This window comes from Triturus cristatus, chromosome 2_2 (assembly GCF_964204655.1).
Source record: "Triturus cristatus chromosome 2_2, aTriCri1.1, whole genome shotgun sequence".
NCBI lineage: Eukaryota > Metazoa > Chordata > Amphibia > Caudata > Salamandridae > Triturus > Triturus cristatus.
Genome location: NC_140582.1, coordinates 466,002,783 through 466,025,581, shown reverse-complemented (window position 1 = coordinate 466,025,581; position 22,799 = coordinate 466,002,783). Strand labels below are relative to the sequence as shown.

Genomic DNA, 22,799 nt, shown 5'->3' with positions numbered 1-22,799 from the left:
CCCGGAGAGTGTGTGCCTGCACTACTGGGACGAGGACATAATCAATGCGAGAAAGACTACCGTGGGAGCTCGAAACATGAGTGTATTGTGTCTTTACCGGGTTAAGAGCCCGCCACCCGTCAACCAATCCTATTGATTCTGTGAAGTTTTGCAGCCATCTCTGCGCTGGCCTAATGTCTCGCGGCGGATATCTGTCTAATTCCCCCGACATTACCGAATTGAAGTCCCCCCCTAGTATCAGAGGGCCAATCGGGAACGAGAGGAAGATCATGCTAACATCTTTGAAAGTGTCTGTCTGCAGGCCTGGCGGGACATAGATGGATACAAACGTAGCTGTCCTACCTTCCCACTGACCCGAGACCCCGATGTATCTGCCTCGTTTATCCGCCCAAGTGGACTGTATTACGAAGGGGAAAGAATTGCTGAATAATATGCCCACTCCTCTTGACCCTGAGGTGAATCCCGCATGTGCGACTAGTTTGTAGCCTCCCCTATGCAGGGCAATACACTTATTACCGACCAGGTGCGTCTCCTGTAGAACAATGACATCTGGGGCGTGTCTCCTGATAAACTGACTGACCATGCCCCGCTTGATCTTATCTCCCAAGCCATTCACATTCCAACTTATAACTCTGACCCCTATATCCTGTCTAGAGTTCATCACTGTTTCTCCCGTGGAGTCGCTTGGGCTTTACCTGTTTCTCAGATGGTGTTGAAAAATGTGATTCCGCAAACAATGTACTAAACCGACATCTCTCGCCCCTCTTCTCCCCCCCCCCAACTCCCCCCACCCTGCTACCTTTCCCCCTAAGCTTAAAACTACCCAGTCCGAACAATCAGAGTGCCTGTCGCCCAAAAGAGTTAACTAAATGTAGAAAAAGGAGGGGAACAAAAAATCAACTCTCCATCCCCCCCATATCTGGCAGATCAAGTAACTCTGACATGGTATCATCCCAAGCATTAAGTTGACATTGTACTTTGACTCTAACGCTCAGGGACCCCCCCCCTCCCCCCCCACCGCCGGTGAACTGCTATTAGGATCGGACGAGTCCTCCCAATATTATCCCCGGTCCTGCATGTCCGAACTCAGCCATAGTCATTTTCACCTTCTTCTGCCTCAAGTCCATTCTTAGAAGGTCGGTTTGGAAAAGGTAATGTATTGAAGTCTGACCAAAATTAATCATTCATTGTCATAGAATACTCAGCTCTTGATTTTTGAATTTGAAATGAATTATTCAGATTCTCTAAAACAGAATTCCAAGCTTTCCTTACCCTTCTTAAGGATAGTCTCTGAGTATTCAGCTCTGAAACTGAAGTCACAGTCACTGCTGTCAAAGCGACCAAAAGTACAAATGAAGAAATTGTAACTGGAACCAAAGCTAGAGCCTTGGCAGAAGCTCAGGCCAATCCTAAAATCGAAGGCTCAGTTAGCCCTACAGTAAACAAAGTTGTGCCCAAAGATGCCGCTATTGCAACAGGACCAGCCAATGCTGTTTTATTGAGCAACACCTTTGAAGGTCCACAGGGTGCTGCAGAGCTGCTGGGTAGAAGCCTCTTTTTTGGGGAACCTAACTTGTCGAGGTAGCTTTCGTGCAGTAGGGATCACTTCTGAATGAGATGAAGCGACGCTCCTTCCTCCTCTTATTTTTCACCCTTTGGCTGGAGTGAGGACCCTGTTACACTTTTTGTATTTTCTGGTACAATTCTGTGGCTGAAATGAGGAAAGACTATTTTTGCTACATTGATGGTGACTTAGACCTCAACTTTCTTTAGGAGCTGCAAGTAGCTTTGCTTCTTTCTTCTGCAGTGCTCTGGGTTGCATTAAGGTAAAAGATTTTTTAATTGGAAAATGGTACACAATGCAATTTAAACGGATTGATATCCTTATTTGGATAGATGGAGCTTCTCCTTGCTTCCCACAGAAGATCAGTTGTTCGTTCTGGGGGGATTGTTGTGGCCTCTGCCTTCCCTCACCCATGATTTCTGCTATTTTTGGCAGTTACTACAATATGTTTGGAGGCTAGACCAGTCTCTATATCCGAATTGAGAGATGAGGTATCTTTTCCCTCAGATAGCTCTGATAAGAAAAACAGCCTTTTCGGAGTCCTGAGGCTATATAGGAGTCCTTTTTACATCAACAAAAAGATTTACAGGTAACTGCAGTTTAGAGACTACACCGTGCCTGTTTATACCATAAAAATGTCTTAAATTAGCATTTTTACTAGCACCCCTAATGTCTTTCATCGAAGATCGACTGGATCTAACATACAACTTAAACTCAAAGGATCATTGGAAAAAATTGTTAATGATTATACACTTACATAATACAAATATGTATATCTGAAATCCTGATGAAACTAAATGCCACTAAAATCTAGGTCATATTTGTAAAAGAAGGCTCACTTTTGCCCAGGTCTACACTTGGTAATGAACAACAAAGGCTTCTCCACATATCCCTCCCATCATCAATTCTTGTGCCAGATCCCTGTGTTTCCATACTGAATCCAATCTATTCTTCAGGAGCATTTAGAGTGGTAAGCCCAGACTTCCTGGTTGCAGCTAAGTCAACTGGGCAGAACCTAATGCTTGCTGACCTCGACAATATCCGCTCCACCATCAATGACCCTGACCATTTTGAAATCAGTATTGCATGTTACTGCTTAGCTCAGCATAAAACAAAGTAAATCAGCAAATCTCTCTCAGTGTAAAACAACTCCATTGGCTCCATATTCTGGCCCTCATCAAAGTCAGAAAACATTGAGGAGTCTCTAGGGATGTCCACTTCCACAGTAAGTCTGTGAGTTGCTCTGTCTCTGTGCAGCACAGGGTTCTTCCCTTGTAAGGCTAGAACCCCAGAGGGGTTAAAGATAAAAGACATAAATATATGACTTATCCACTCTCCACTACTACAAATCCTAAAATAAGGGCCATAAACTCACCTCTATTCAATATCTCTCCTACCAACTATCCCCTTGCACATATTTGCTTTCCTTCTTACAACCCTCCCACTTCTTACTCTCCCACCATCACTGTATTCGTGTTACCCCCGGAACTATATAAAAGGCTTAGAATGCATCCTATAAGCTTGCACACCTAGCCCATATCCACGCTACTATAGTCAGTGCTCAACTGTTTTGATGAGAGGTCTGTTCTTTATAACTAGCCCTATAAAAGAAAAATGGATTACAAATATTACTTTTATAGCTAAGAATACACCACAATAGACCGAAAGAGAGGGAAGTAAAAGGAACAGGGTGGTCAGCAAGTGGTGTTGTGTCTTCTGCATACAGGCTATCTTACAAGATTAGACTAGAGCCTCTGTTATCAAATCCAGGCCTACCTGACCACTCAACTATTGCAAGTGTTTGCAAATATAGCAGAACCAAGCATTTTCACTGTCTCCTCTTCTGTCCTATGAAAGGCACGCCAACATGTTTAACTTCTACCCCGACTTCTGTCTTGCCTATACCTATCCTGACTACTGTTGATTCTACTCCTTCACATATCTATTTTCAGTATCTCGATTTATCCATGCAGATAAGGCAAGTACCCAACAAGTAATTTCTAACCCTGGGCGTAGTTCGCAAAGTAGCACTACGCGAAGCTACGCAAAGTGCACTTCGCACTACGCGTAGCACTTCGCGAACTGCGTAGTACCCTGTTCGCACTGTGCAAGATGTCGTTTTCAATGATTGCACAGTGCGGACAAGCAACCGGCACTGTGCAATCATTGAAAACGGCATCTTGCACAGTGCAAGCTGTAGTTTTCTGCCGCTCGAGTAGATTTTTACTCGAGCGGCAGCTTTCTCTACGCGGACTGGTAGTTTCTCATCGCGAGCGGTCGCGAGCATACGCAACCACTCGCAATGAGAAACCTGACCTCCTCGCGTTGAGAATCTCGCCGGGAGGTTTATTTTCCACGCTCGCGATCGCCAACTTGATGTTGCTGATCGCGAACGAGGAAAAAGTCTCGCCGGGATGTCATTTTGCTTGCTCGCGGTTGCCAACTTGAGGTTGAGGACCGCGAGCAAGCAAAAAATGACCGCTACGCGTGTTCGCACTGTGCTACGTGCAATTCGCGTAGTGCGAAGAAGCGCAAACTTCGCAAACTACGCGAGCGTAGCGTAGTGCTTTGCCCAGGCTTAGTAATTTCCCAAACCCCCCCCATCCAAAAAGATATTCCCTTGCTACACTGTAATAATAATTTTAAAGCTTGAACGCAAACGTGTTGAAATTACAATCAAACATGAAACAGCACATGACCCACCCAACTCTGATTTCACATGATATTTACTGTGAAGGCTTGGTCCCTGTGGTCTACTAGACATGGGTATTGTGTATCACCCCTATTCCCCCTCACTCCATCATTATGGTTTCCTGTTACACAGGACTAATTGTGTAAGCCTGGAAATAGTTACATGTAGCTCTCCAGGTCAGGCTCTCACAAGCTCTCCATTCTTACTGCTCTCAAATGGAAAGATAAATTGCAGGCATGGCCATCACTTCCATCGTTACCCAAAAATACTTAAGCAAATCCACCCAAATATACAAACGGGTACGGCAAACACACTTGGGTGCAACTTTAATGTGCCATACAAGCCCTTCTAGTGCTCCTCCATGCATCCCTAATTCTCCTGATTCAACCCATTCCAGAAACTACCATAAGGAATACTTCATCCTATTCCACATCTTGGCAAGCTGAGAATCAATAGGACACAAGCATTTAGTAAGTAATTTCAGGGTGCTAGACCCTGTATTTTCCGTATTCTGCCTAAAGCTACAAAAAAGGTTACTATCTTATTTTCATTTGAAACCCCTGTAGTATGAATGTTAAAGTGACAACATCATAGAAACATATGGCAAAAATTCCTATGTAATATATTCTACCAGGGTTAAACGAGTCTTCTGACAGTTATTTGTAGGAGGAAACATGTTGCTGGACTCATGCCTCAAAATGTTAGGCTTCTTGAATTTGCAACAGCTTTGCCTTAGGATTTTGTGTAAATGCTAAAGTGGCAACTGAGCCTTTGTAAAGCTCTCTGGAGACTTCTGGGGCGTGATACACAGAAAAACAATATCATAAGTGACAGCCTCTAAATAAATGCTGTCCATGAGAGCAAGTCACAGTATATTCAATAATAATCAGTGCGTGTGGTTTACAAAGACCAAGGAAGTACTAGGAATTGATACATGAGAACAGGGACAAAAGTATGCTACAATACCAACAGGAAGACACTTAGGTGTATATAAATTTACATATGGCATATCTTCAGGTCTGATTGGGGAAGTGGTGACTGAGTTAGGTCAATCAGTGTGTGAGACACTTTACATTTACAAGATGCTTTTTTAAAAGAATAATGGACTCATGAAGTAAGGGTTTAAACTTGAGTTAGAAAGGGGTGCATTCCATGTAGAGGTCAAGTAGGTGGAGTGAGAAACATTACAATATTAGCACGGGGATTTTATCAACAGTGAAAAGGCGAAGTATAACATAGTGGTTGGAATGGTGAACACTGACAATGTCACAAAGGGTGGAGGTGCATAACAAGGATAATGAAGATCTCAAGAGCAATCTTGGTGGGCTGCCTGATGGAAGAGGGGTGGACGAGCAATAACTGTGGCACCAAAAAAACAGAGAACTGGAGAGCTAGGAGTAGAACCAATAAGGGGCACTACAGGCAAACCAAAAAAGGTGAGTGTGTTGAATAGAACAATGAGATCAACAGTACCTAAGGGAGCTGACAGACCGAAAAAGATAACTATTTTCTCTTCAAATGAATGCTACTCACTGTCATCAGTTCACCCAATGGTAACAAGATATACTTTTCACAATTGCTTTTTTTTTTTATGTCTGCTATATAAATGCAATACAATTCTCACCATTTACATTCATATTTTGCTAGCTTTGGTTTGCACTGCTGTTCATTCAGTATGCAATAAAATATTTTGAGAGAAGCGCGGTTGACACTCCTTTGAGATATGTGGAGGTGATAATAATTGGCGACACTCGAAAGAACAATCTTGATATAGTGAATGTGTACAATCATGAGGGGGGCTCAAGTAAGTTGCCAGAGTGTAGATGGTGAGTGAGCCTGTTGAGGAACAGGTATTAAAGATTTTTAATACTGGTGAAGTCAGTTCTACAGAACAATAAAAGGGGTGGACTTTGGATCAGCTCTTTTCAGCCATTTGCCTCTTTTGGTCAGGCCTGTACACCCATTTATTTGAGACAGTGGGATCAACCCAAAAAAGTATTTTTGTCTTACCGTCATGATGTTTGTCCTATTGTTGTGCCTCCCAGTGAGGACTGCCATTGAAAACCATGAGGGGCATTGTTCTCAAAAGGTGGCAGGGACTATTTGGTAAACATAAAAGCCACAATGCAATTAAAAACGCATACGTACTTGAAGTACAATGCTAATAAGTATGTGTTTATATATGTCATGTTATCTTTTAAAAAGGTATTTTTGTTTGCAAATTAAGCTACATAAAAACAAAAACTATTTTTTTAAACATAACACTGGCTAAACAACATAGAGCACTTACAAATTGTTTCACAGGTTAAGTAAGCCTTTCATAGTTTAGTTTTGTTCTGCATTGTCTACTTCATTTGTTACAAGGATCAGGCCTTTCTTTATAAAATACAATCTGGGTTATTAGCATTCCACTATGAGATAAGGTGTTAAAAAGAGTAATATTAATGTGTTCACTCTCTCCTGCAGAGGCAGCAGCAGGGCTTTGAAGTGGGTGTACATATTTATGAACAAAGCATCTGAGAGCGTGGAAGCTTTTGTACAACTGCATTTAACCAGTATGTTTTAGACTAGTGGGTCTTAACCTGTGGTCCGAGGACCCCTAGGGATCCACAAGGTCTACTCAGGGGGTTTGTGACAGTGTTACAAAATTAAATAGTATTAAAATGAACACATGAAGTTAATAAGGTATATACAAATAAAGAAGCAAAATTGAAAATGGTAAACTTTTTCTATATTTGATTGTGAATTCAACAAATATTTCAATATTTGAGTATTTGTAGTCATTTTAGCCGCAGTTGGTTCCACAAATGTTTTGCAAGGTTGGTTCCACTCTGCTTCTCAGAAATGTGCAAGACAAGATATGCGAGAACACCACCAAGGCAACCCGCTTCTAAATGTGTTTGAAAAACCAGAAAATGCTTATCTCAGGCACTTATCTTAGGCAAAGCTTCTGTAACCACATGTAAATGCTGTATTTTTCCACTTTTTGTTCTTTCAATTTGCATGCAGATGTGTGGGAAGCCTGGTGACTGCAATCACAGGCTCCTGCAGATATGTATGCTCAATAAATTCCATGACACGGCTTCAGAGGAAAGAATTTAAGCTCTATCAGATGGAGGCACTGCTGAGATAGACAGGAGGGACTACAATGAAGAATAGTCTTTGCAGTGAAGGAGGTGGTGAGTGATCATTACATATCTCATGGCGTGCTCCTCAGAAGGTGGCTAGTTTCCTGTGTTGACATCTGTTTAGATTCGCCATGGGTCAGCCACTCTGTGCTCTATCTATTTTTTGTTGACATGGTCATTGAGCATGGTATACTAAGATTTGTGTGAAGGTTGTGCTCTTCCTCCCTTTTCCACATTGTTCCCATGTTGTGACCACACATCTGTGATATTGGTAAACATATATTCTAGGTCCCTGGAATTTTCCCCTCACTGTATATTAAGATGGGTCGTGGTCACAAAAAATTGGAATGTCGACATGTTTATGGATTAAATACTGGCACAAATGAACTAGGGGTAGCGTGCATTCACAGTTTTCACTAGATGGGACATTTGATTTACAGAAGTGGTCTCATTTGAGGTCATGTATGTTTGTGAAATGAAAGGTTTAAAGTTATTGATAGCTCAGGTATTTGTTTCAGATATTTACATGGATTCTCCCCTCCCTAAAGTATTTGATTTTTGTGTCTCGATTTTCCCCTCCCCTGCGTTGGTTTTGTGTAAGACTTACGCAAAATGGATTGTTTAACAGAGTATATTGTTGTTGTGGCTCAACCAGCACCCTATAAAGATACTCCCGCATATCAGATGATGCTATAAGCAGATATGTCCATGTGCCTTTCGATTAAGCAATAGCATAAATGGACAAGCAGAAGCACATATTTGCAGTTCATGATTGGAGACATGTAGCGCTCTGTTTGAAATACCCTATATTTGATTTCAGAGTTATTGACAGACAAATGAGGACAGAGTTAGTGTTTACTTCAAAGATTATTGAAATTAATGACTTATTGATGAAAAAAAGTGCTATTTCCATTACGAAGACAATGAAAAACGTGAAACCTCTATAACAAATATAGTATTGAAGATAATACTTCTGGAAGCACAAAATAAAAATGTGTTTATTTACATATGAACAATAATTTTAAACTGATTTTGGGATGTTTTAGTATTCTGCCTTTTCTTTTGATAGGTTACGCAAACTGACATTTGGCAAATGGAACAATGAATGCTACTCGTGATTCGTTGGCACATGGCTGAATTTCCAATTACTGGGATTTTTTATAGTACTTATTATATTCTTCAATATATTATATATGCGTTTTCGAATAACAGAGGATTAAATAGGAGACAAGACTAAGATGGGGCACAGTATAGGAAGTGTATAAAGACTGAACTCCTTACAACTCCTCCGCTATCCTCTGCACCAGCAGTAAGCAAGAGGTTAACCACACAGGCACCACAGACTGAGAACAGAGCCAAGAAGTGTAGCCACAGCCCGTGTCTGCCTCCTTGGAGTATCCACAGCTCGACTGTCTCTGTGGACTGGAGTACTTGGGTGTGGTCGGCAGTAGTAAGTAGGAAATAAGTGAAGGAGAATGTTGCAAGGAGTGAGGAAGGTGATGAGGCAGCGAGATGATCTCACTAACAAATTATTGAAAACACTTATTAATTTGAGGCAACACATATTGTCCAAAAAATAATGTGTAAATGTATGACAAAGACTTAATGATGACTACAGTAAGATTATTTAGCTTTATTGCTTTCTTTACACCTTTAAAGTGCATAAGGGATGACAATGTTGAATAATAATTAATTGGATAGTGCAAATTTGCTTCCATTTATTTTCCAGTTTTACCCTTTATTTGATTAATGCTTTGACCTTTAAAGATGTGCTTACAAGGATATTTGTTGGTATATGTACATATGCGATAAACAACAGTAAGAAACCCTGAGGTCTATGAAAATGCTAGAAAGGAGTGGAAGCCCACTACAACAAAGTTTGATCAAAACAAAAAAGTGTGAAACAGAATCAATATCCAAGCCCAAAAGACCTATCTTTGGGCATATCCCTTTGTAGGACGTAATCCCTCACTCACCAATGGTGACATGCTTCATCATTTGGGATTCTCCTCCCAGAGGAAAAACCTAGTTGCTCTGGGGGCTACAGCCCCCTCTCTGAGAGGGAGGAGCTCAGGGATGTTTAGAGATGTAATACTGGATATATAAAATCCACAAATGTAGAGCTGGTAGTCGGCTTCAGGCTCAATACCACGCCGGTGTACTGATGGACAGAGCGGTGCTCGTTTCCTGAGCGGTTGCCAGGTAAAGGTTGGTGACTTACCCAGTGTTCACGGGTAATATACACCATCAACGGACACTTCAAAAGAGTGGGTGTCCTTGTATCCTTTTTTTGTGTTTACACACAGTTTCACTTTTGCAGTAGCATTACTGGTCCTGATGAAAGCCCAGCCTTCTCATAGGCTACATGGCTGAAACATATTGACCAATCATCATTATTCTACCACCACGGTTTATAATTTTAGACTGTTGGTGCATGGTATTTTAATCCTGGCCAAGAACGTTCCATAATAAAGTTTTATCTAGGTCCTTGAGCTAGTTTTAACTTCACTTACCCTCACAGTTTCCTGTAAATTTCTTTATTTGCGCTGCGCCCTCACTCACACAACCAGCTCTACATTTGTCGATTTTATATATCCAGTATTACATCTCAAAACATCCCTGAGCTCCTCCCTCTCAGAGAGGGGGTTGTAGCCCCCAGGGGAACTAGGTTTTTCCTCTGGGAGGAGAATCCCAAATGATGAAGCATGTCACCATTGGTGAGTGAGAGATTACGTCCTACAAAGGGATATGCCCAAAGATAGGTCTATTGGGCTTAGATATTGATTCTGTTTCACACTTTTTAGTTTTGATTAAACTTTGTTGTAGTGGGCTTCCACACCTTTCTAGCATTTTCATAGACCTCAGAGTTTCGTACTGTTGTTTATCTCGTTATTGGGGAATAAACCTTGTGCGGTCTTTAAACTCTCCCTAGGACCCTCCGGGTTTGACCCGTAATTTGTTATAATATGTACATATGCAACATGTCTGTGTTTGTCGGTATATATTTTTGTGTTATAGGTAGGTCTGGGATGAAATTTGTTATTGTGGTTTGTCAAAGTTTTAAGGGGGTATTTCTAATAGACATACATAGTAGTAATGAAGTGGGATGTTTTTGATGTCTAGTACTAAATACTAAAAGTTTACTTGTGATGAGGGAAACAAAGATGATCTCTTTCATTGCTATAGGGAATGTACACAGAAGTGTTTTAGGCTTGGTTAATTTACAACAACATACAGAAGAATACACTTTCTTCCTTTCCTGTTATATTCTTTTTTTCAAATAATTTTTTATTAAACGGTTGCTCAGGGTACAACAAGCATAGTTGACACATCGCTTGCATAATAGGAATCATGTAGAAACATGTGACAATACTGTCAGTATTTCTAGCGGAATGGGGTAAGAAAAAAATTGTGCATATTGTTCTATTGTGTACAATAGGATAAAACCCTAGAAGTAACCTAGGTTCAACTCCTATTGGGTCCTTCAGTCTCTCTTCTGCGAGGCTCGCTGTACCCTGTAACTACCCAAGCAACCCCAAACGTTGTCCCATTTCTTAAGGCACCCCCTACTCTGGTATATTACGTGTTCAGCTCTTTGACACCGATCTAAATCGGCTTCCCACTCCACAATTCGTGGTGACCCACTGATGCCCCAAGCCTGTGCTATGTTTCACTTCACTATCCCCCAAGCCAGTGCAAGCCAAATATTTGGGTACTTGGGCAACTCCCCGTCGTCAGCTATACACAGGAGGTGCCAGCAAGGCATCAATGAAACGGTGAGTCGGGTGACTCGAATCATAATGTTCACCTCTCCCTTCCAATAGGATTGAATTCCCAGTCATTCCCAAAATATATGGAAAAGGGAACCCACCATACCAAAGCCCCTAGCACATAAGTAAGTATCACACCTACCGAAGCGGTAGAGATGAGATCTGGAGTAGTATGATCTATAAAATATGCAGAACAGTATTAAATGGAAACAGGAACGTATAGCTTTCTCTCTGGGGCTCTGTTTGGCTTCAGCCCACCCTCATCCTTTATTAGACCAACGTCCCCCTCCGACGCTACCCGCAGTTTTTGCAGAGGGTCAGGAGAGTTACTCATCAGTTTCTGATATGACAGCAAGCAAGATGGCCTTGTCCGTCATAGGGTCAAGAAGGAGCCGATCCTCCAGGTGACCAGTCCGGCAATTGCCCGCCCTTAAGTATGTGGCACTGCAGACCATGTCCCAATTGTAAATATTTAAAGCGCTCCATCTCAGTCATCTCAAACTGCTGCTGTAGAATGTCAAACATTACAAAGGCTCGGCCTCTCCACACATCCTCTAGGTGTTCAATGCCTATATGTACCCATTTGGAGAATCCCTGAAGATCTCCAACCTCTTACAGGAGGTCGCTATCCCACATTAGGGTTCTGTACATCAATATATTATCCCACCCCAGGTATTGATTGACCTCTGTCCATGCCAGCACCACCGTCTGGGTGTAAGTTGGTAAATTGCCCGTATGCCGTCTCCTGTAGAGCAGCGATGAATAGTCCCGACTTCCCATGGCTTCCCAATCAACACAATGCGCTGGCTCAGATCTATTTGTGAACACCCAGTCATCAATGACTATCAGCTGTGCCGCCCAGTAGCACCTAAGAGCTGTTCGGGACCACAAGCCCCCCGCCTCCATAAACTCCTTTTTATATCTTACAAAGTGCAATCCTAGAACATTCCCCCATCCCATAGTAGCATCCGTAATTTACTGTCTACTTTCTTGAAGAAGTCAGGGGTATTTTTTAAGGGATGTTCTGTAAAACATAGTGCATACGTGGGAGGGTCATCATCTTAAAGAGAACACCTCTACCAATCAAGGAGACCGGCAACGTTCGCCAATGGGCTGCATCGCCCCAGAAGCGGTCCAGCTTTGGGAAAAGATTTATTTGCAGGAACTCTCTCGCATCTTGCGTGACAATATATGTCCAATTAACAGAAACCGTTCCACACCACTGGGGCCATGCATCCAGGTAGAAATTTAGGGATGCCACCTGATATTGGGAAGATAAGGGACTTGCCCCAATTAATTTGGTAGCCTGAGTTCCTCTTATATTCTTGCACAGAGTGCAACAAACAAAGTCCTAATAAAGGAGCTATTGCACAGTGTGACTTTGGACCTTGCGCAGAACATGTTTGGAAGCGTTGTCTTTTAAGACTAATGTGTTTGTATTTGTAACAGCGAAGGATAAGGTAGGCTGTATTTAGAATTTCTGGTTATTGCATGTGAGAGAGTTGTGGAACCTGAAGGTTGTAAATGAAGGGATCAGCAGCAGACAGCAAATGTCATAGAACGTGAAGAAGGTTGGAGCAGTGTTGAAGGAGAAATAGTTCAGTGGTTGGCACACAAGGTAAATAAGAAAGTACGGATGACAATGACCCATAAATGTGGAATGTTCTCTAATGCAGAGTATTTTGGTTTTTTACTGCATCAAGTCTTGTCTGCGCTATGACCACGCCTATCTGATTGCACTTTATATTGTTTACCCTGTCTGTTCTATGTGGACGCAACTATTCTGAGAACAATTTATTCTGCGCAAGTTGCCAAATTGCTTTAATAATATTATATGTTTTGGGTATGGAAATAGTAATACCTATTCCCACAGTTGTAGGTGGTTCTTTGAAACTGTTCCTGACTTTAAGGTAACTGTGAACTTACAGAAGTTTTTTTACATTCACTGACAGTTACATCAGAAACAAAATGTGGGTATCGTAGCCCACCTGCAACCGGCACGAATTTGACATCTACTTTGACTGGGGTGGTTATGTGTGTTGCTCATCCAAATGTTGTAGGAAATGTCGCACAAGGAAAATACTGGATTTCTTTGTATGTACCAGGATGGCCCACGTGGTCTCATGTGCCAAGCATAAAATATATTCTCCTTCACCTCCAAAAGGATACAGTTGTAAATGCTTTCAAAATAATACAGGTTTTGATGTTTTAATGGAGGAAATATGTTTTAGGAATACCCCTTCTGGGAAATCAGTGTCCTGCATTGCAGACAAAGAACAGGAGAGGTCCCAGCTTCACCAGGTTCAGTGGTTGCGTTCTATTCTCCTAATGCTTTTGACACATATGCCCCAGCATCACCTCAACCCCATTGAGTACTCTTAGCGCACCAATTTATTTGACAGGTTCCCTATGCAGCAGAAGTTTTGTTGATAATGATGACAACCTAGCACAAATACTAGACTAACTAAATGTGGGTTGGTCTTGTACTCAAATCCTCAGATAATTGTGAAAAGATGTAATATTTTGAACCCAGCAACGCTCCTTTCTATCGGGATGATGACGCACATTTTGGCCAACATTACTGCATAGTAGCCATCCAGCAACTGACCAAGGCTAGAGCAAATCTCCAAGATGTTCCCTTGCGGAAAAGGGACGGGAACCTGTATGTAGAAACGTGTTGTTTGCAAAAACTAGAAGGTGAACTGACGAATGCCTACGCTGTATTTACATTGAAAACTGTGGAATCAAAATGTATTGACCAGGCCCAAAGACAGTAGCGAGGCAACTTCAAAAGAAGACATAGGTAAAAGCAATGTGCTAAATGATCGACAAGAATAGATGAATCGTGAAGTATTTTTCTTGATTTTTGTGATTCTTTATTCAAAGTCTTCTGACTGAAAAGAACAGTTCTGCGCAGCTAACGCGCTTTGCCCAGTTATTGGCTTCTTCATGGCTCAAAAATCATATATTCATTCCAGATTCCTGAATGAAGATTTGTCCTGTGATTTGTCCTAGTCCATACGTAACTAGTGCACACCTTCTCCAAAAGTACTGCCGAACAGCGTCTTTTATTCTTTCAAGTCGTAATATCAGGGCTAGTTCCTCTTAGTTCATCCATTCATTTAGAGCCGTGTTTGGCCATTCAAAGTTATACCCACGCAAGTTGAGCGACTTCCAAGGTTTATCAAAGATAAACCTTGGAAAATGCCCAACTCGCTGTGACGTAACTTTGGATGGCTGTACACCGCTCCAGATGAATGGATGAACTAAGAGGTACACAGACACCGCAAGGGTATTTCCCCCCACCTACAGCCAATTTCAACACTCACAGATGGACTACATTGAGATGCCCCCAGCAATACGTTTCTACAAGTAGTGGCTGGGTGGAGGCTGTTGCAACCACAAAGAGATGATGGAAAGAGCGCAGAAACTTAACAGACACTCACCCCCAGTCACAGATCTGGGTTGAATCCATCATCGTTCTTTAGCTAACTTCGCCAACCCAATTCAGACCCAGCCATATGCAAATCAGTTTTGGCCCTGTGCCTCATGGAAACAGTCCAGCCTGAACTGCCAAGCCAGGTCTTCTCTGGACCGGAAACAAGCATCCTGTGACCGGTTTCGGGGTAACACCCCTCATCAGCCAAGCTAGCTTGAATCCAGTGGCATAGTGAGCAAGGGACCCATGTCTGGGCATACCCTGCTAACTTAGGGTGAACAAAGCAAACACAACGACTATTGATGCAAGGACAGTGGTGAAACGCCTGTTGAAAGAACATGTGCCTCGATTTGGGATACCAAAGGTCCAGACATTGAAACAATGCCCCCATTTTACTGGGAAAATGGTCAAGTGTTTATGCGAGGTGATGGGGATGACCCAAATGTTTCATTGTTCCTGTCAACCGGCAGCAGCTGTAGCTGTGGAAAAGATGAATGGTGTAATAAAGGCTAAGATATGTAAGATTTGTACAGAAACTGACTTGTCTTGGGTAGATGCCATTACATTTACCCTTATGAGAATCAGAGACACACCAAGCTCCTTGAATGGATCGAGTCCCATGAGATTTTAAATGGGCAGACCTATGCCTGTATGGGGAAAACAGACTGTGATACTTTGAGAATTCTACATTCCACTGACCAAATGCCTACAGACACCACTGAATGAACCAGGTCACAGGATACAGCCTAGAGACTGGGTGTACACCAATAATTTTGCTCAGAGAAATGGTCTACAGCAGCTGTCTCAAATTAGTTGATCTTAAGCTACCAGTAGCTCGCAGACACCTTCAGAGTAGATTGCAGCCCTGAGTTCATTTTTAAATAGGCATAGGGCCAATAAATAAGTGTTGCGGTTTCTTTTCAAAGGCAAAGGAAGGTTGCTTATATTTTACATAATAATCATCAGGCTGCAGATGGGAAGAAGTCGGTTCAGATGGGGGAAGCAGTTCAGATAGGGGAGCATCAGTTCAGGGAGCGCTGTTAGTGCAGACAGGGCTAGCTTACTGGGTTTGCTGTGCAGAGAACGAATGGGCGTGGCAACAGAACAGGCAAAGGGAGCACTCAGTGCAGACAGGGAACTTCTCAGTGTAGACAGGGAGCTCTATCTGTGCAAACATGGGATGGGTGCACTCTACATGCTGATGGGGGTCGACAATCCACGTGCTGATGAGGAGAACGATCTTTGGGCAGATGGAGACTCTCTCAGTGCATATGGGTGGGTGATGTGAGTACAAATGGGTGGGCATTGTCAGTGCAGATAGGGATGACACTGTGTGGGTGCAGATGGGGGTGCTGCAAGTCTATATGGGTAGAAGAGGTCAGTGGGAGCTGTCAGTGTAGTGAAAGGGAGCCGTTACTATAGCCAGGGTGGGCTTGCACCTGGAGGAACCTGGCAGTGCAGCCAGGGGAAGGAAATAGTGGCTGTCAGTGCAAGCGGGTGAGCTGTTGGTGCAAATGGGGACAGCCGGTGGTGCAGAGGAGCCTAGCCATTGGCACAAATGGGTGACAGTCGTTGGGCACTATTAGTACACAAAGGGAGAGCTGTCAGTACAGAAGATAGAGAAGCTTGCAGTGCAGACAGAGAGGGAGCTCTCAGTGCAGAGGGCTGGGACAGCTCTTAGTTTAAATGCGTGCCCAGGCAGAAGGAGTGTACTGCCAATGCAGGTGGCGGGCATGCCATCAGTGCAGACAGAAAATACAACATGAGAATTCCCGTAAACCCAGTTGAGGCCAGGGTAAATGTGGTAACAGGCAACAATGTCTCAACAGGTAATACTTTGAAGACAATTCCTAGTATGTAAAATAAATTACAAGAAGGAGACAAGAAAGGGGAAGACACCAAAGTTGAATATTGCGGTCTATATTAGAGTTTCTGGAGAAAGCATTGATTTCAGGCAGCAGTATTACATTTCATTATATACAAGTGTAATCCAAAACATAAGTTGACACAAGGTGCTTGTGGCTATGTGAACGGCACAAGGTGAGACGACGTGTTATGGTGAAGAAAACAGCGAGACAGCACAGTTTAAAATAGGTACATAACATGAACACTATGATCAAAAATGTTTTGGAAACATGTTAAGGGCCAAGGAAGACATAATTCTGCTGAGGTTTGTCGACGGCATTTTGACAGTGTTGTTTCAGGTCATCATCAGGATGGGATTACACGTATTAGTATAGCAATAGCTGGTATGTAGACTTGAGGCACAATAGTGGCATAGACTTGTGAAGAGCCAGGACTCTCCTGAGAACATCAATCAAGCATGAGAGCCTAGAGGTAGGATAGCATCAGGGTGAGAGATGGCTACACCAGGGTAAGGGGGATGTGGCGGGGTGCACAAGGGCTACACTGACAGGGTGGGCTCCAGAAATTAGAAAGAGGTGCCCAGGGGAGCGAGAAGTAATTGAATGTTCTTCCAGTAACCACAGAATAAGAATTAATTTGGTTCAGTATGAAGCAACGGTGGAACCAATCGGTCCAGGAACACAGTACGTGTACCGAAGTAACACGGTCTGAGCCTAACAAAGGATGGGTGATGTCAGGCAGGCCGATGCTCTGCCGATAGACAAATACATGCTCTCTGTGCAGTCAAGGTGTGTGGTATGCTTTCTCTGTATTTGGTATGGTTGCTCTCCATGTTATTGGGAGGAGGGTCGCTCTCTGTTCAGACCAGGCAAGGACACTGTCCCTGTAGAAAGGGAAGTAGGTGGGGTGCTCTGAGTGCACACAAAGTTTGTGAGGTGTGCTGTCAAGGCCGATGGGGGGGGGGGGGAGGGCGCTGTCCAAACAGATGGCATGAGCTCTCAGTACAGAGGACAAGAGCTGTCAATGCAGAGGAGGGAAGGGTGCTCTACGTGCAAACAGGGTGTATAATCCCTGAGCAGACAGGGTCACTGATCTCTTTGCAGAGTGTGTACAAGCTCTGTACAGAGTGTGTGCAGACGAGGGGGAGGGAAGATTGTCAATGTGGACAGGAGGAGCTGTTCATGCGGATGGGGGTGGTCGCTCTCAGTGCAGATGGGTGGCACGATCAGTGCTGATGGGTGGCGCCGTGCGTGCAGATGGGGGTGCGGTGAGTGCAAGAGGGGGGTGGAGAGTGCAAGAGGGGGGTGGAGAGTGCAAGAGGGGGGTGGAGAGTGCAAGAGGGGGGTGGAGAGTGCAAGAGGGGGGTGGAGAGTGCAAGAGGGGGGTGGTGAGTGCAAGAGGGGCGTGGTGAGTGCAAGAGGGGCGTGGTGAGTGCAAGAGGGGGTTGGAGAGTGCAAGAGGGGGGTGGTGAGTGCAAGAGGGGCGTGGTGAGTGCAAGAGGGGCGTGGTGAGTGCAAGAGGGGCGTGGTGAGTGCAAGAGGGGCGTGGTGAGTGCAAGAGGGGCGTGGTGAGTGCAAGAGGGGCGTGGTGAGTGCAAGAGGGGCGTGGTGAGTGCAAGAGGGGCGTGGTGAGTGCAGACGGGGCACACTGAGTGCAGACGGGGGCGCACTGAGTGCAGAGTGCAGATGGGAGCGTGCTGAATACAGATGGGAGCGTGCTGAGTGCAGATGGGAGCGTGCTGAGTGCAGATGGGAGCGTGCTGAGTGCAGATGGGAGCGTGCTGAGTGCAGATGGGAGCGTGCTGAGTGCAGATGGGAGCGTGCTGAGTGCAGATGGGAGCGTTCTGAGGGCAGATGGGGGTGCGCTGAGTGCAGATGGGGGTGCGCTGAGTGCAGATGGGGGTGCGCTGAGTGCAGATGGGGGTGCGCTGAGTGCCGATGAGGGCGGGATGAGTTCACATGAGGGCGGGCTGAGTTCACATGAGGGCGGGCTGAGTTCACATGAGGGCGGGCTGAGTTCACATGTATGGGGGACACAATGAGTGACAAATAATCAGTGTCCTGTTGATACCAGGGTCTGGGGTTCTGGCCGTCTATAAAAACCCTCATTCAAGTGGTAGTCGTAACAGCGTTATATCTTGATTATCCGCTTCAATCTTTTACGTGAACAGCATCATCATTGGGTCTTAGTCGTGCTTACCTCCACCAGGAGGGAGACCAACTGGTTATTCACAGTAGTGATAAGTAATGGTGAGGGTGAGAGCAGTGCTTTAAATGGGCCGGTACTCACCGGTACTGAGTACCGGTACTTTTTTATTTTCTTCCCTCGAGTACCGGCACTTTTCCTAGAATGAAGACAGTACCGGTACTCATGGGACCTGACTTCAACCAAGGCAGCGTTTCCTCCATCCCTCCACTGATACCTCTGCAGCACCTTTAACAAGCACTGCACGGAATTAATCAAGGGAGCTCTTGTCACCAGGAACCAGCGTGAGCTGCTCTGGAAGTCATGGGGGGAGGGGGGGTGGAGGGGGGGAATCTGCAGAGTAGTTTTCGGATCCATTGTTCTTTCACAGTGGGGCTGAGAGGGAGCTGTACAATCAAATGGGTGGCGGTGGGACGCACTGTTCAGGATTGAATATACCGAAGACAGAGCAAAAGAACATTTGCTAATGCTTTCACCATCGGCACACATCTGAAATGCCTACTTGCCTGCTGCTGCTTTCTGTGTTTTTCTGTCGTTTAAAATGTTACTTATCACTGACCAGCAGTGATTAATTTAAAAGTGGGGTTATGGCTGTGGGAGTGATGTCCACTGAGTGTTATTTAACAGCGGCACATTAAGCGCACCTGGGGACAGGCGCCAGCTGGCCTGCCCGTCTTGGCCTCGGACCCCTCCCGGGTACAGGCCTCGCTGGCCTGCCCTGGGTGTATGATCCACCAGAGAGCACCGTTCTTCAGGCTACAATTGCAACTTGATCTATATTTCCTGAGTCCCTCTTCATTGTAAAACTCTATCTTGTTGTGAAATGGGTTCTTTCTGTAAGTCTAATAATGCCTCATACGAGTAACAGTAACTCCTTCCAGATTAAGAACACTCACGTAGAGGGACGACGAGGCACAGCTTTCGAAATTACAAAACGTGTTTCTTTATATCGGATAAGTGCCAAGTGTTTGTGTACGTGGTTGAGAAAACAAGTAGGTGCTGGAGGAAGGCACTGAACTCTGGCTGCTGTTTCAGAATGAGTCACAGGAATGAACACAGCTCACTCGGAAGAGCAGACTCTCCGGATACCCTTCGATTTTACTAACATTTTGTTTTTAAAACAAATGTTCATGAAATGCTCGATTTCACTGTTGCACAAATAAAACACACACTCCACAAATAGACACGCACCGTAGGCAAACACAGTAGTGACGCACACAACACAGTAACGGATACATGCACACTAACCATAATGCACAGACACGGATGAGTACATACTGCACAGATGTACATGCACCAAAGATTTATGCCCAAGCACGCACATGCAAACACTTGCGAAAACCACAAGCAGGGACACACAGTACACATATTCCATTGGTAGACACACACATACAACATGCACACATACAATTAAACACACACCAAACGCATACGAACTGCCAAAAGAAACTATGAAGCTTCTACTGGTCACCTTACAGTATCTTGCTGCGCCTTTCTTCACAGCATAACATTTGATGATGTCACATTTTCTTTATGGTTATCTTGATAAATAACTATTCACCTATAGTGAGTGCTGTACAAACTGAGGAAAAGACACACAATTGATGGACGGAATGCAGAACAAATCAAAACATTACTGTTTTTGTTGCATTGAGCCTTGTGTTACCTGTAGGTCAAAAGTTAAGATCCTTGTAATATAGCTTAGTGAGTTATGACCCTGCAGCAAAGACCTGCCTGCAAACAAGAAGGCATATGTTTAGAACCTGGCTGTTATTTCCTCAATCTTTTCTTATTTTAAGGATGCTAAAAAAGGCTACTTTGGGTAGTAATAAACACTTATCAGTAAGTGCCATATATATATATATAGTTATTAGTGAGATAACTAATGGACACATACATCCGACATTCTAACAATGTATGCAGATTTTGTGCATACAACTTTGGCAAAGTCAAAAAGTTTACCCCGCCCCTTGTCCCACCTTAGCACCTCCCTTAACTCCGCCCACTGCTCCTTATGGTGAGTACCTGCACTTATTTTTTTCCATTTAAAGCACTGGGTGAGAGTGAGGTGAGTTTAAAAATGCCTCCATGCCTCTGATACAAATGTATTCTGTCAGGGATTGGGCAAGGTTAAAAAAAGAAATGTGGTGCGTGAATAGAAGGGCTACTGTTCTATAGCACCTATATCAAAAATGTGAGTGGTCAACATGCTTCAGCCCTTTAGGTGCCCACTAGGGTCGGAGGGCTTTCTTCAGGACCAAATTGGCAAGTCACTATTGCGTGACGTGCAAGGGGAAGTTCGTTCATTTACCCTTCTTCTCATTGCGTCAATTAGTACGCTGAATGGTTATGGGTCAGGGGTACCTCTAACTTATTTTGGGGCTTAATAGGCTCCCTCGGAGGACATGCGGAGCAAACAGGCTTCTACAGTGAGAGGTCTTAGTGGTTGCTTGATGCTTGTGCTATCTCCAACTGCCATGCTCCGGTGATTGGACATGTAAGTATGGGGACACAGTGAGTGCAGACGGGGGACACAGTGAGTGCAGACGGGGGGGGACACAGTGAGTGCAGACGGGGGGGGACACTGTGAGTGCAGACGGGGGGACACAGTGAGTGCAGACGGGGGGGACACAGTGAGTGCAGACGGGGGGACACAGAGTGCAGACGGGGGGGACACAGAGTGCAGACGGGGGACACAAGACGGGGGATACACAGAGTGCAGACGGGGGACTCACAGAGTGCAGACAGGTGCATTGTCAGTTCAGATGGAGGGCACTGTCAGAGCAAAAATGGGGTGCTGTCGTAGAAAACTGTCACTGTGGATGGGAGTGCAGATGGAGATGTTGGGAATCTTGTCAGTGCAGATGGGGGTAATGTGGAGCGCACTGTCTGCAGATGGGGCACTGCCAGTGAAAAAGCGGAGTGCTGTCAGTTCAAGGATTTTTCAGTACAGATGAGGGACTATCGGTGCAGCCAGGGAAAGCTAGCATAAGGAGGGAATTTGCTGTGCAGACGAGAGTGTATCGGTGCAGATGGTTGAAGCTGTCCTGCAGACACGGGGAGTGTTAACTGTGTAGACACTGGGGATGAATCAAAGAAGATGTACTTGTCGGAGTGGGAGTTCTCATCGATATGGCGGGGGATATCGGCACAGTGCAGGGGTGTCAGCGCGGAATGGGTGGTGCTTTCAGGACAGAAGGCCTGTCAATGCTACGGGACATCTGTGCACGGCTTTGAGCGCATTTGAGGATTATGGCTTTATGACTCACCTGCAGATAATCCACACGGCTCAGGCTCAACTCCATGGTGGCAAAGGGGGCGATGGTGAGGGGGATGGGGTGTCGCTGTTATTCTGGCTACTTGCTCTTCGATCGGAGATGTTGCTCCTATTTGCATAGGTCACCTGGATTCCCCCGGGCCACGCTTCTGGCCAGCCATTCTTTCGCCGAACCAACTTTCCACTCAGAGACCCCAAGATCCCTCTCCCGAGACAAGCATACAAGTGCCTTATTAAGCCGAGGCTTTGGCTCCCTAGGAGGCGCCACTAGGATCCTAATTTCCTCCACTGATCTACCGGAGCGCTGCAGCTCAGAGGCCACCGCTAAAACCGTCACCATGGAGATGGAGGGGGCGGGAGTGGAATAGGAGACAGTCAGTTACGTGCTCAGCCATTGGTCAACAGCGATCTGGTGGGGCTTCTGATTGGAGTATACCGAGAGGACGGACGTAGAAAGAGGACGTGCTCAGAATATTCATTTAAAAAAACATACTGCCCAGGATCTTTCCTGGTCTTTGGGAACGGCCATGTTGGTCTGGTACAGTAGTTTATTTGACATTCCCCAATTAGCAGGCGAGTAGTTTCTACGCCCAATGTATACCGCCAACAATCATGAATCCAGCTCACTCTGCTTCAGAAAGACATATTGCTGACTTTATGAAGAATTTACTGTGGGCTTAAAGTCCGCCTATTCCCGTCTATCGTCGGAATGATTGTAGCTCTCGTTTGTTTGATTCTTATTGGTAGGTGTTCTTCTTGCCTCTTTAACATGCTCTGGATTTGGCTGATTTGCGTTCTACTACTGCTTACTTTTAGGGAACTACTCTTTTTAGGTCTCGCCTGAGCCAGCGCTTTAGC

General features: G+C 44.6%; 1 protein-coding gene across 2 annotated transcripts in view; it reads right to left on the bottom strand.

Annotated features, from left to right (window-relative positions):
- The window catches only part of BBS7 (Bardet-Biedl syndrome 7), a 368,412-nt gene extending 346,125 nt beyond the window's left edge, over window positions 1-22,287 (bottom strand). For both annotated transcript variants that reach the window (XM_085641566.1, XM_085641567.1), the window contains exon 1: window positions 21,934-22,287. In XM_085641566.1, coding sequence (XP_085497692.1) covers window positions 21,934-21,969 — 36 coding nt within the window. In that variant the 5' untranslated portion in view covers window positions 21,970-22,287. The remainder of the gene's footprint in view (window positions 1-21,933) is intronic.
- Window positions 22,288-22,799: the final 512 nt, after the last annotated feature.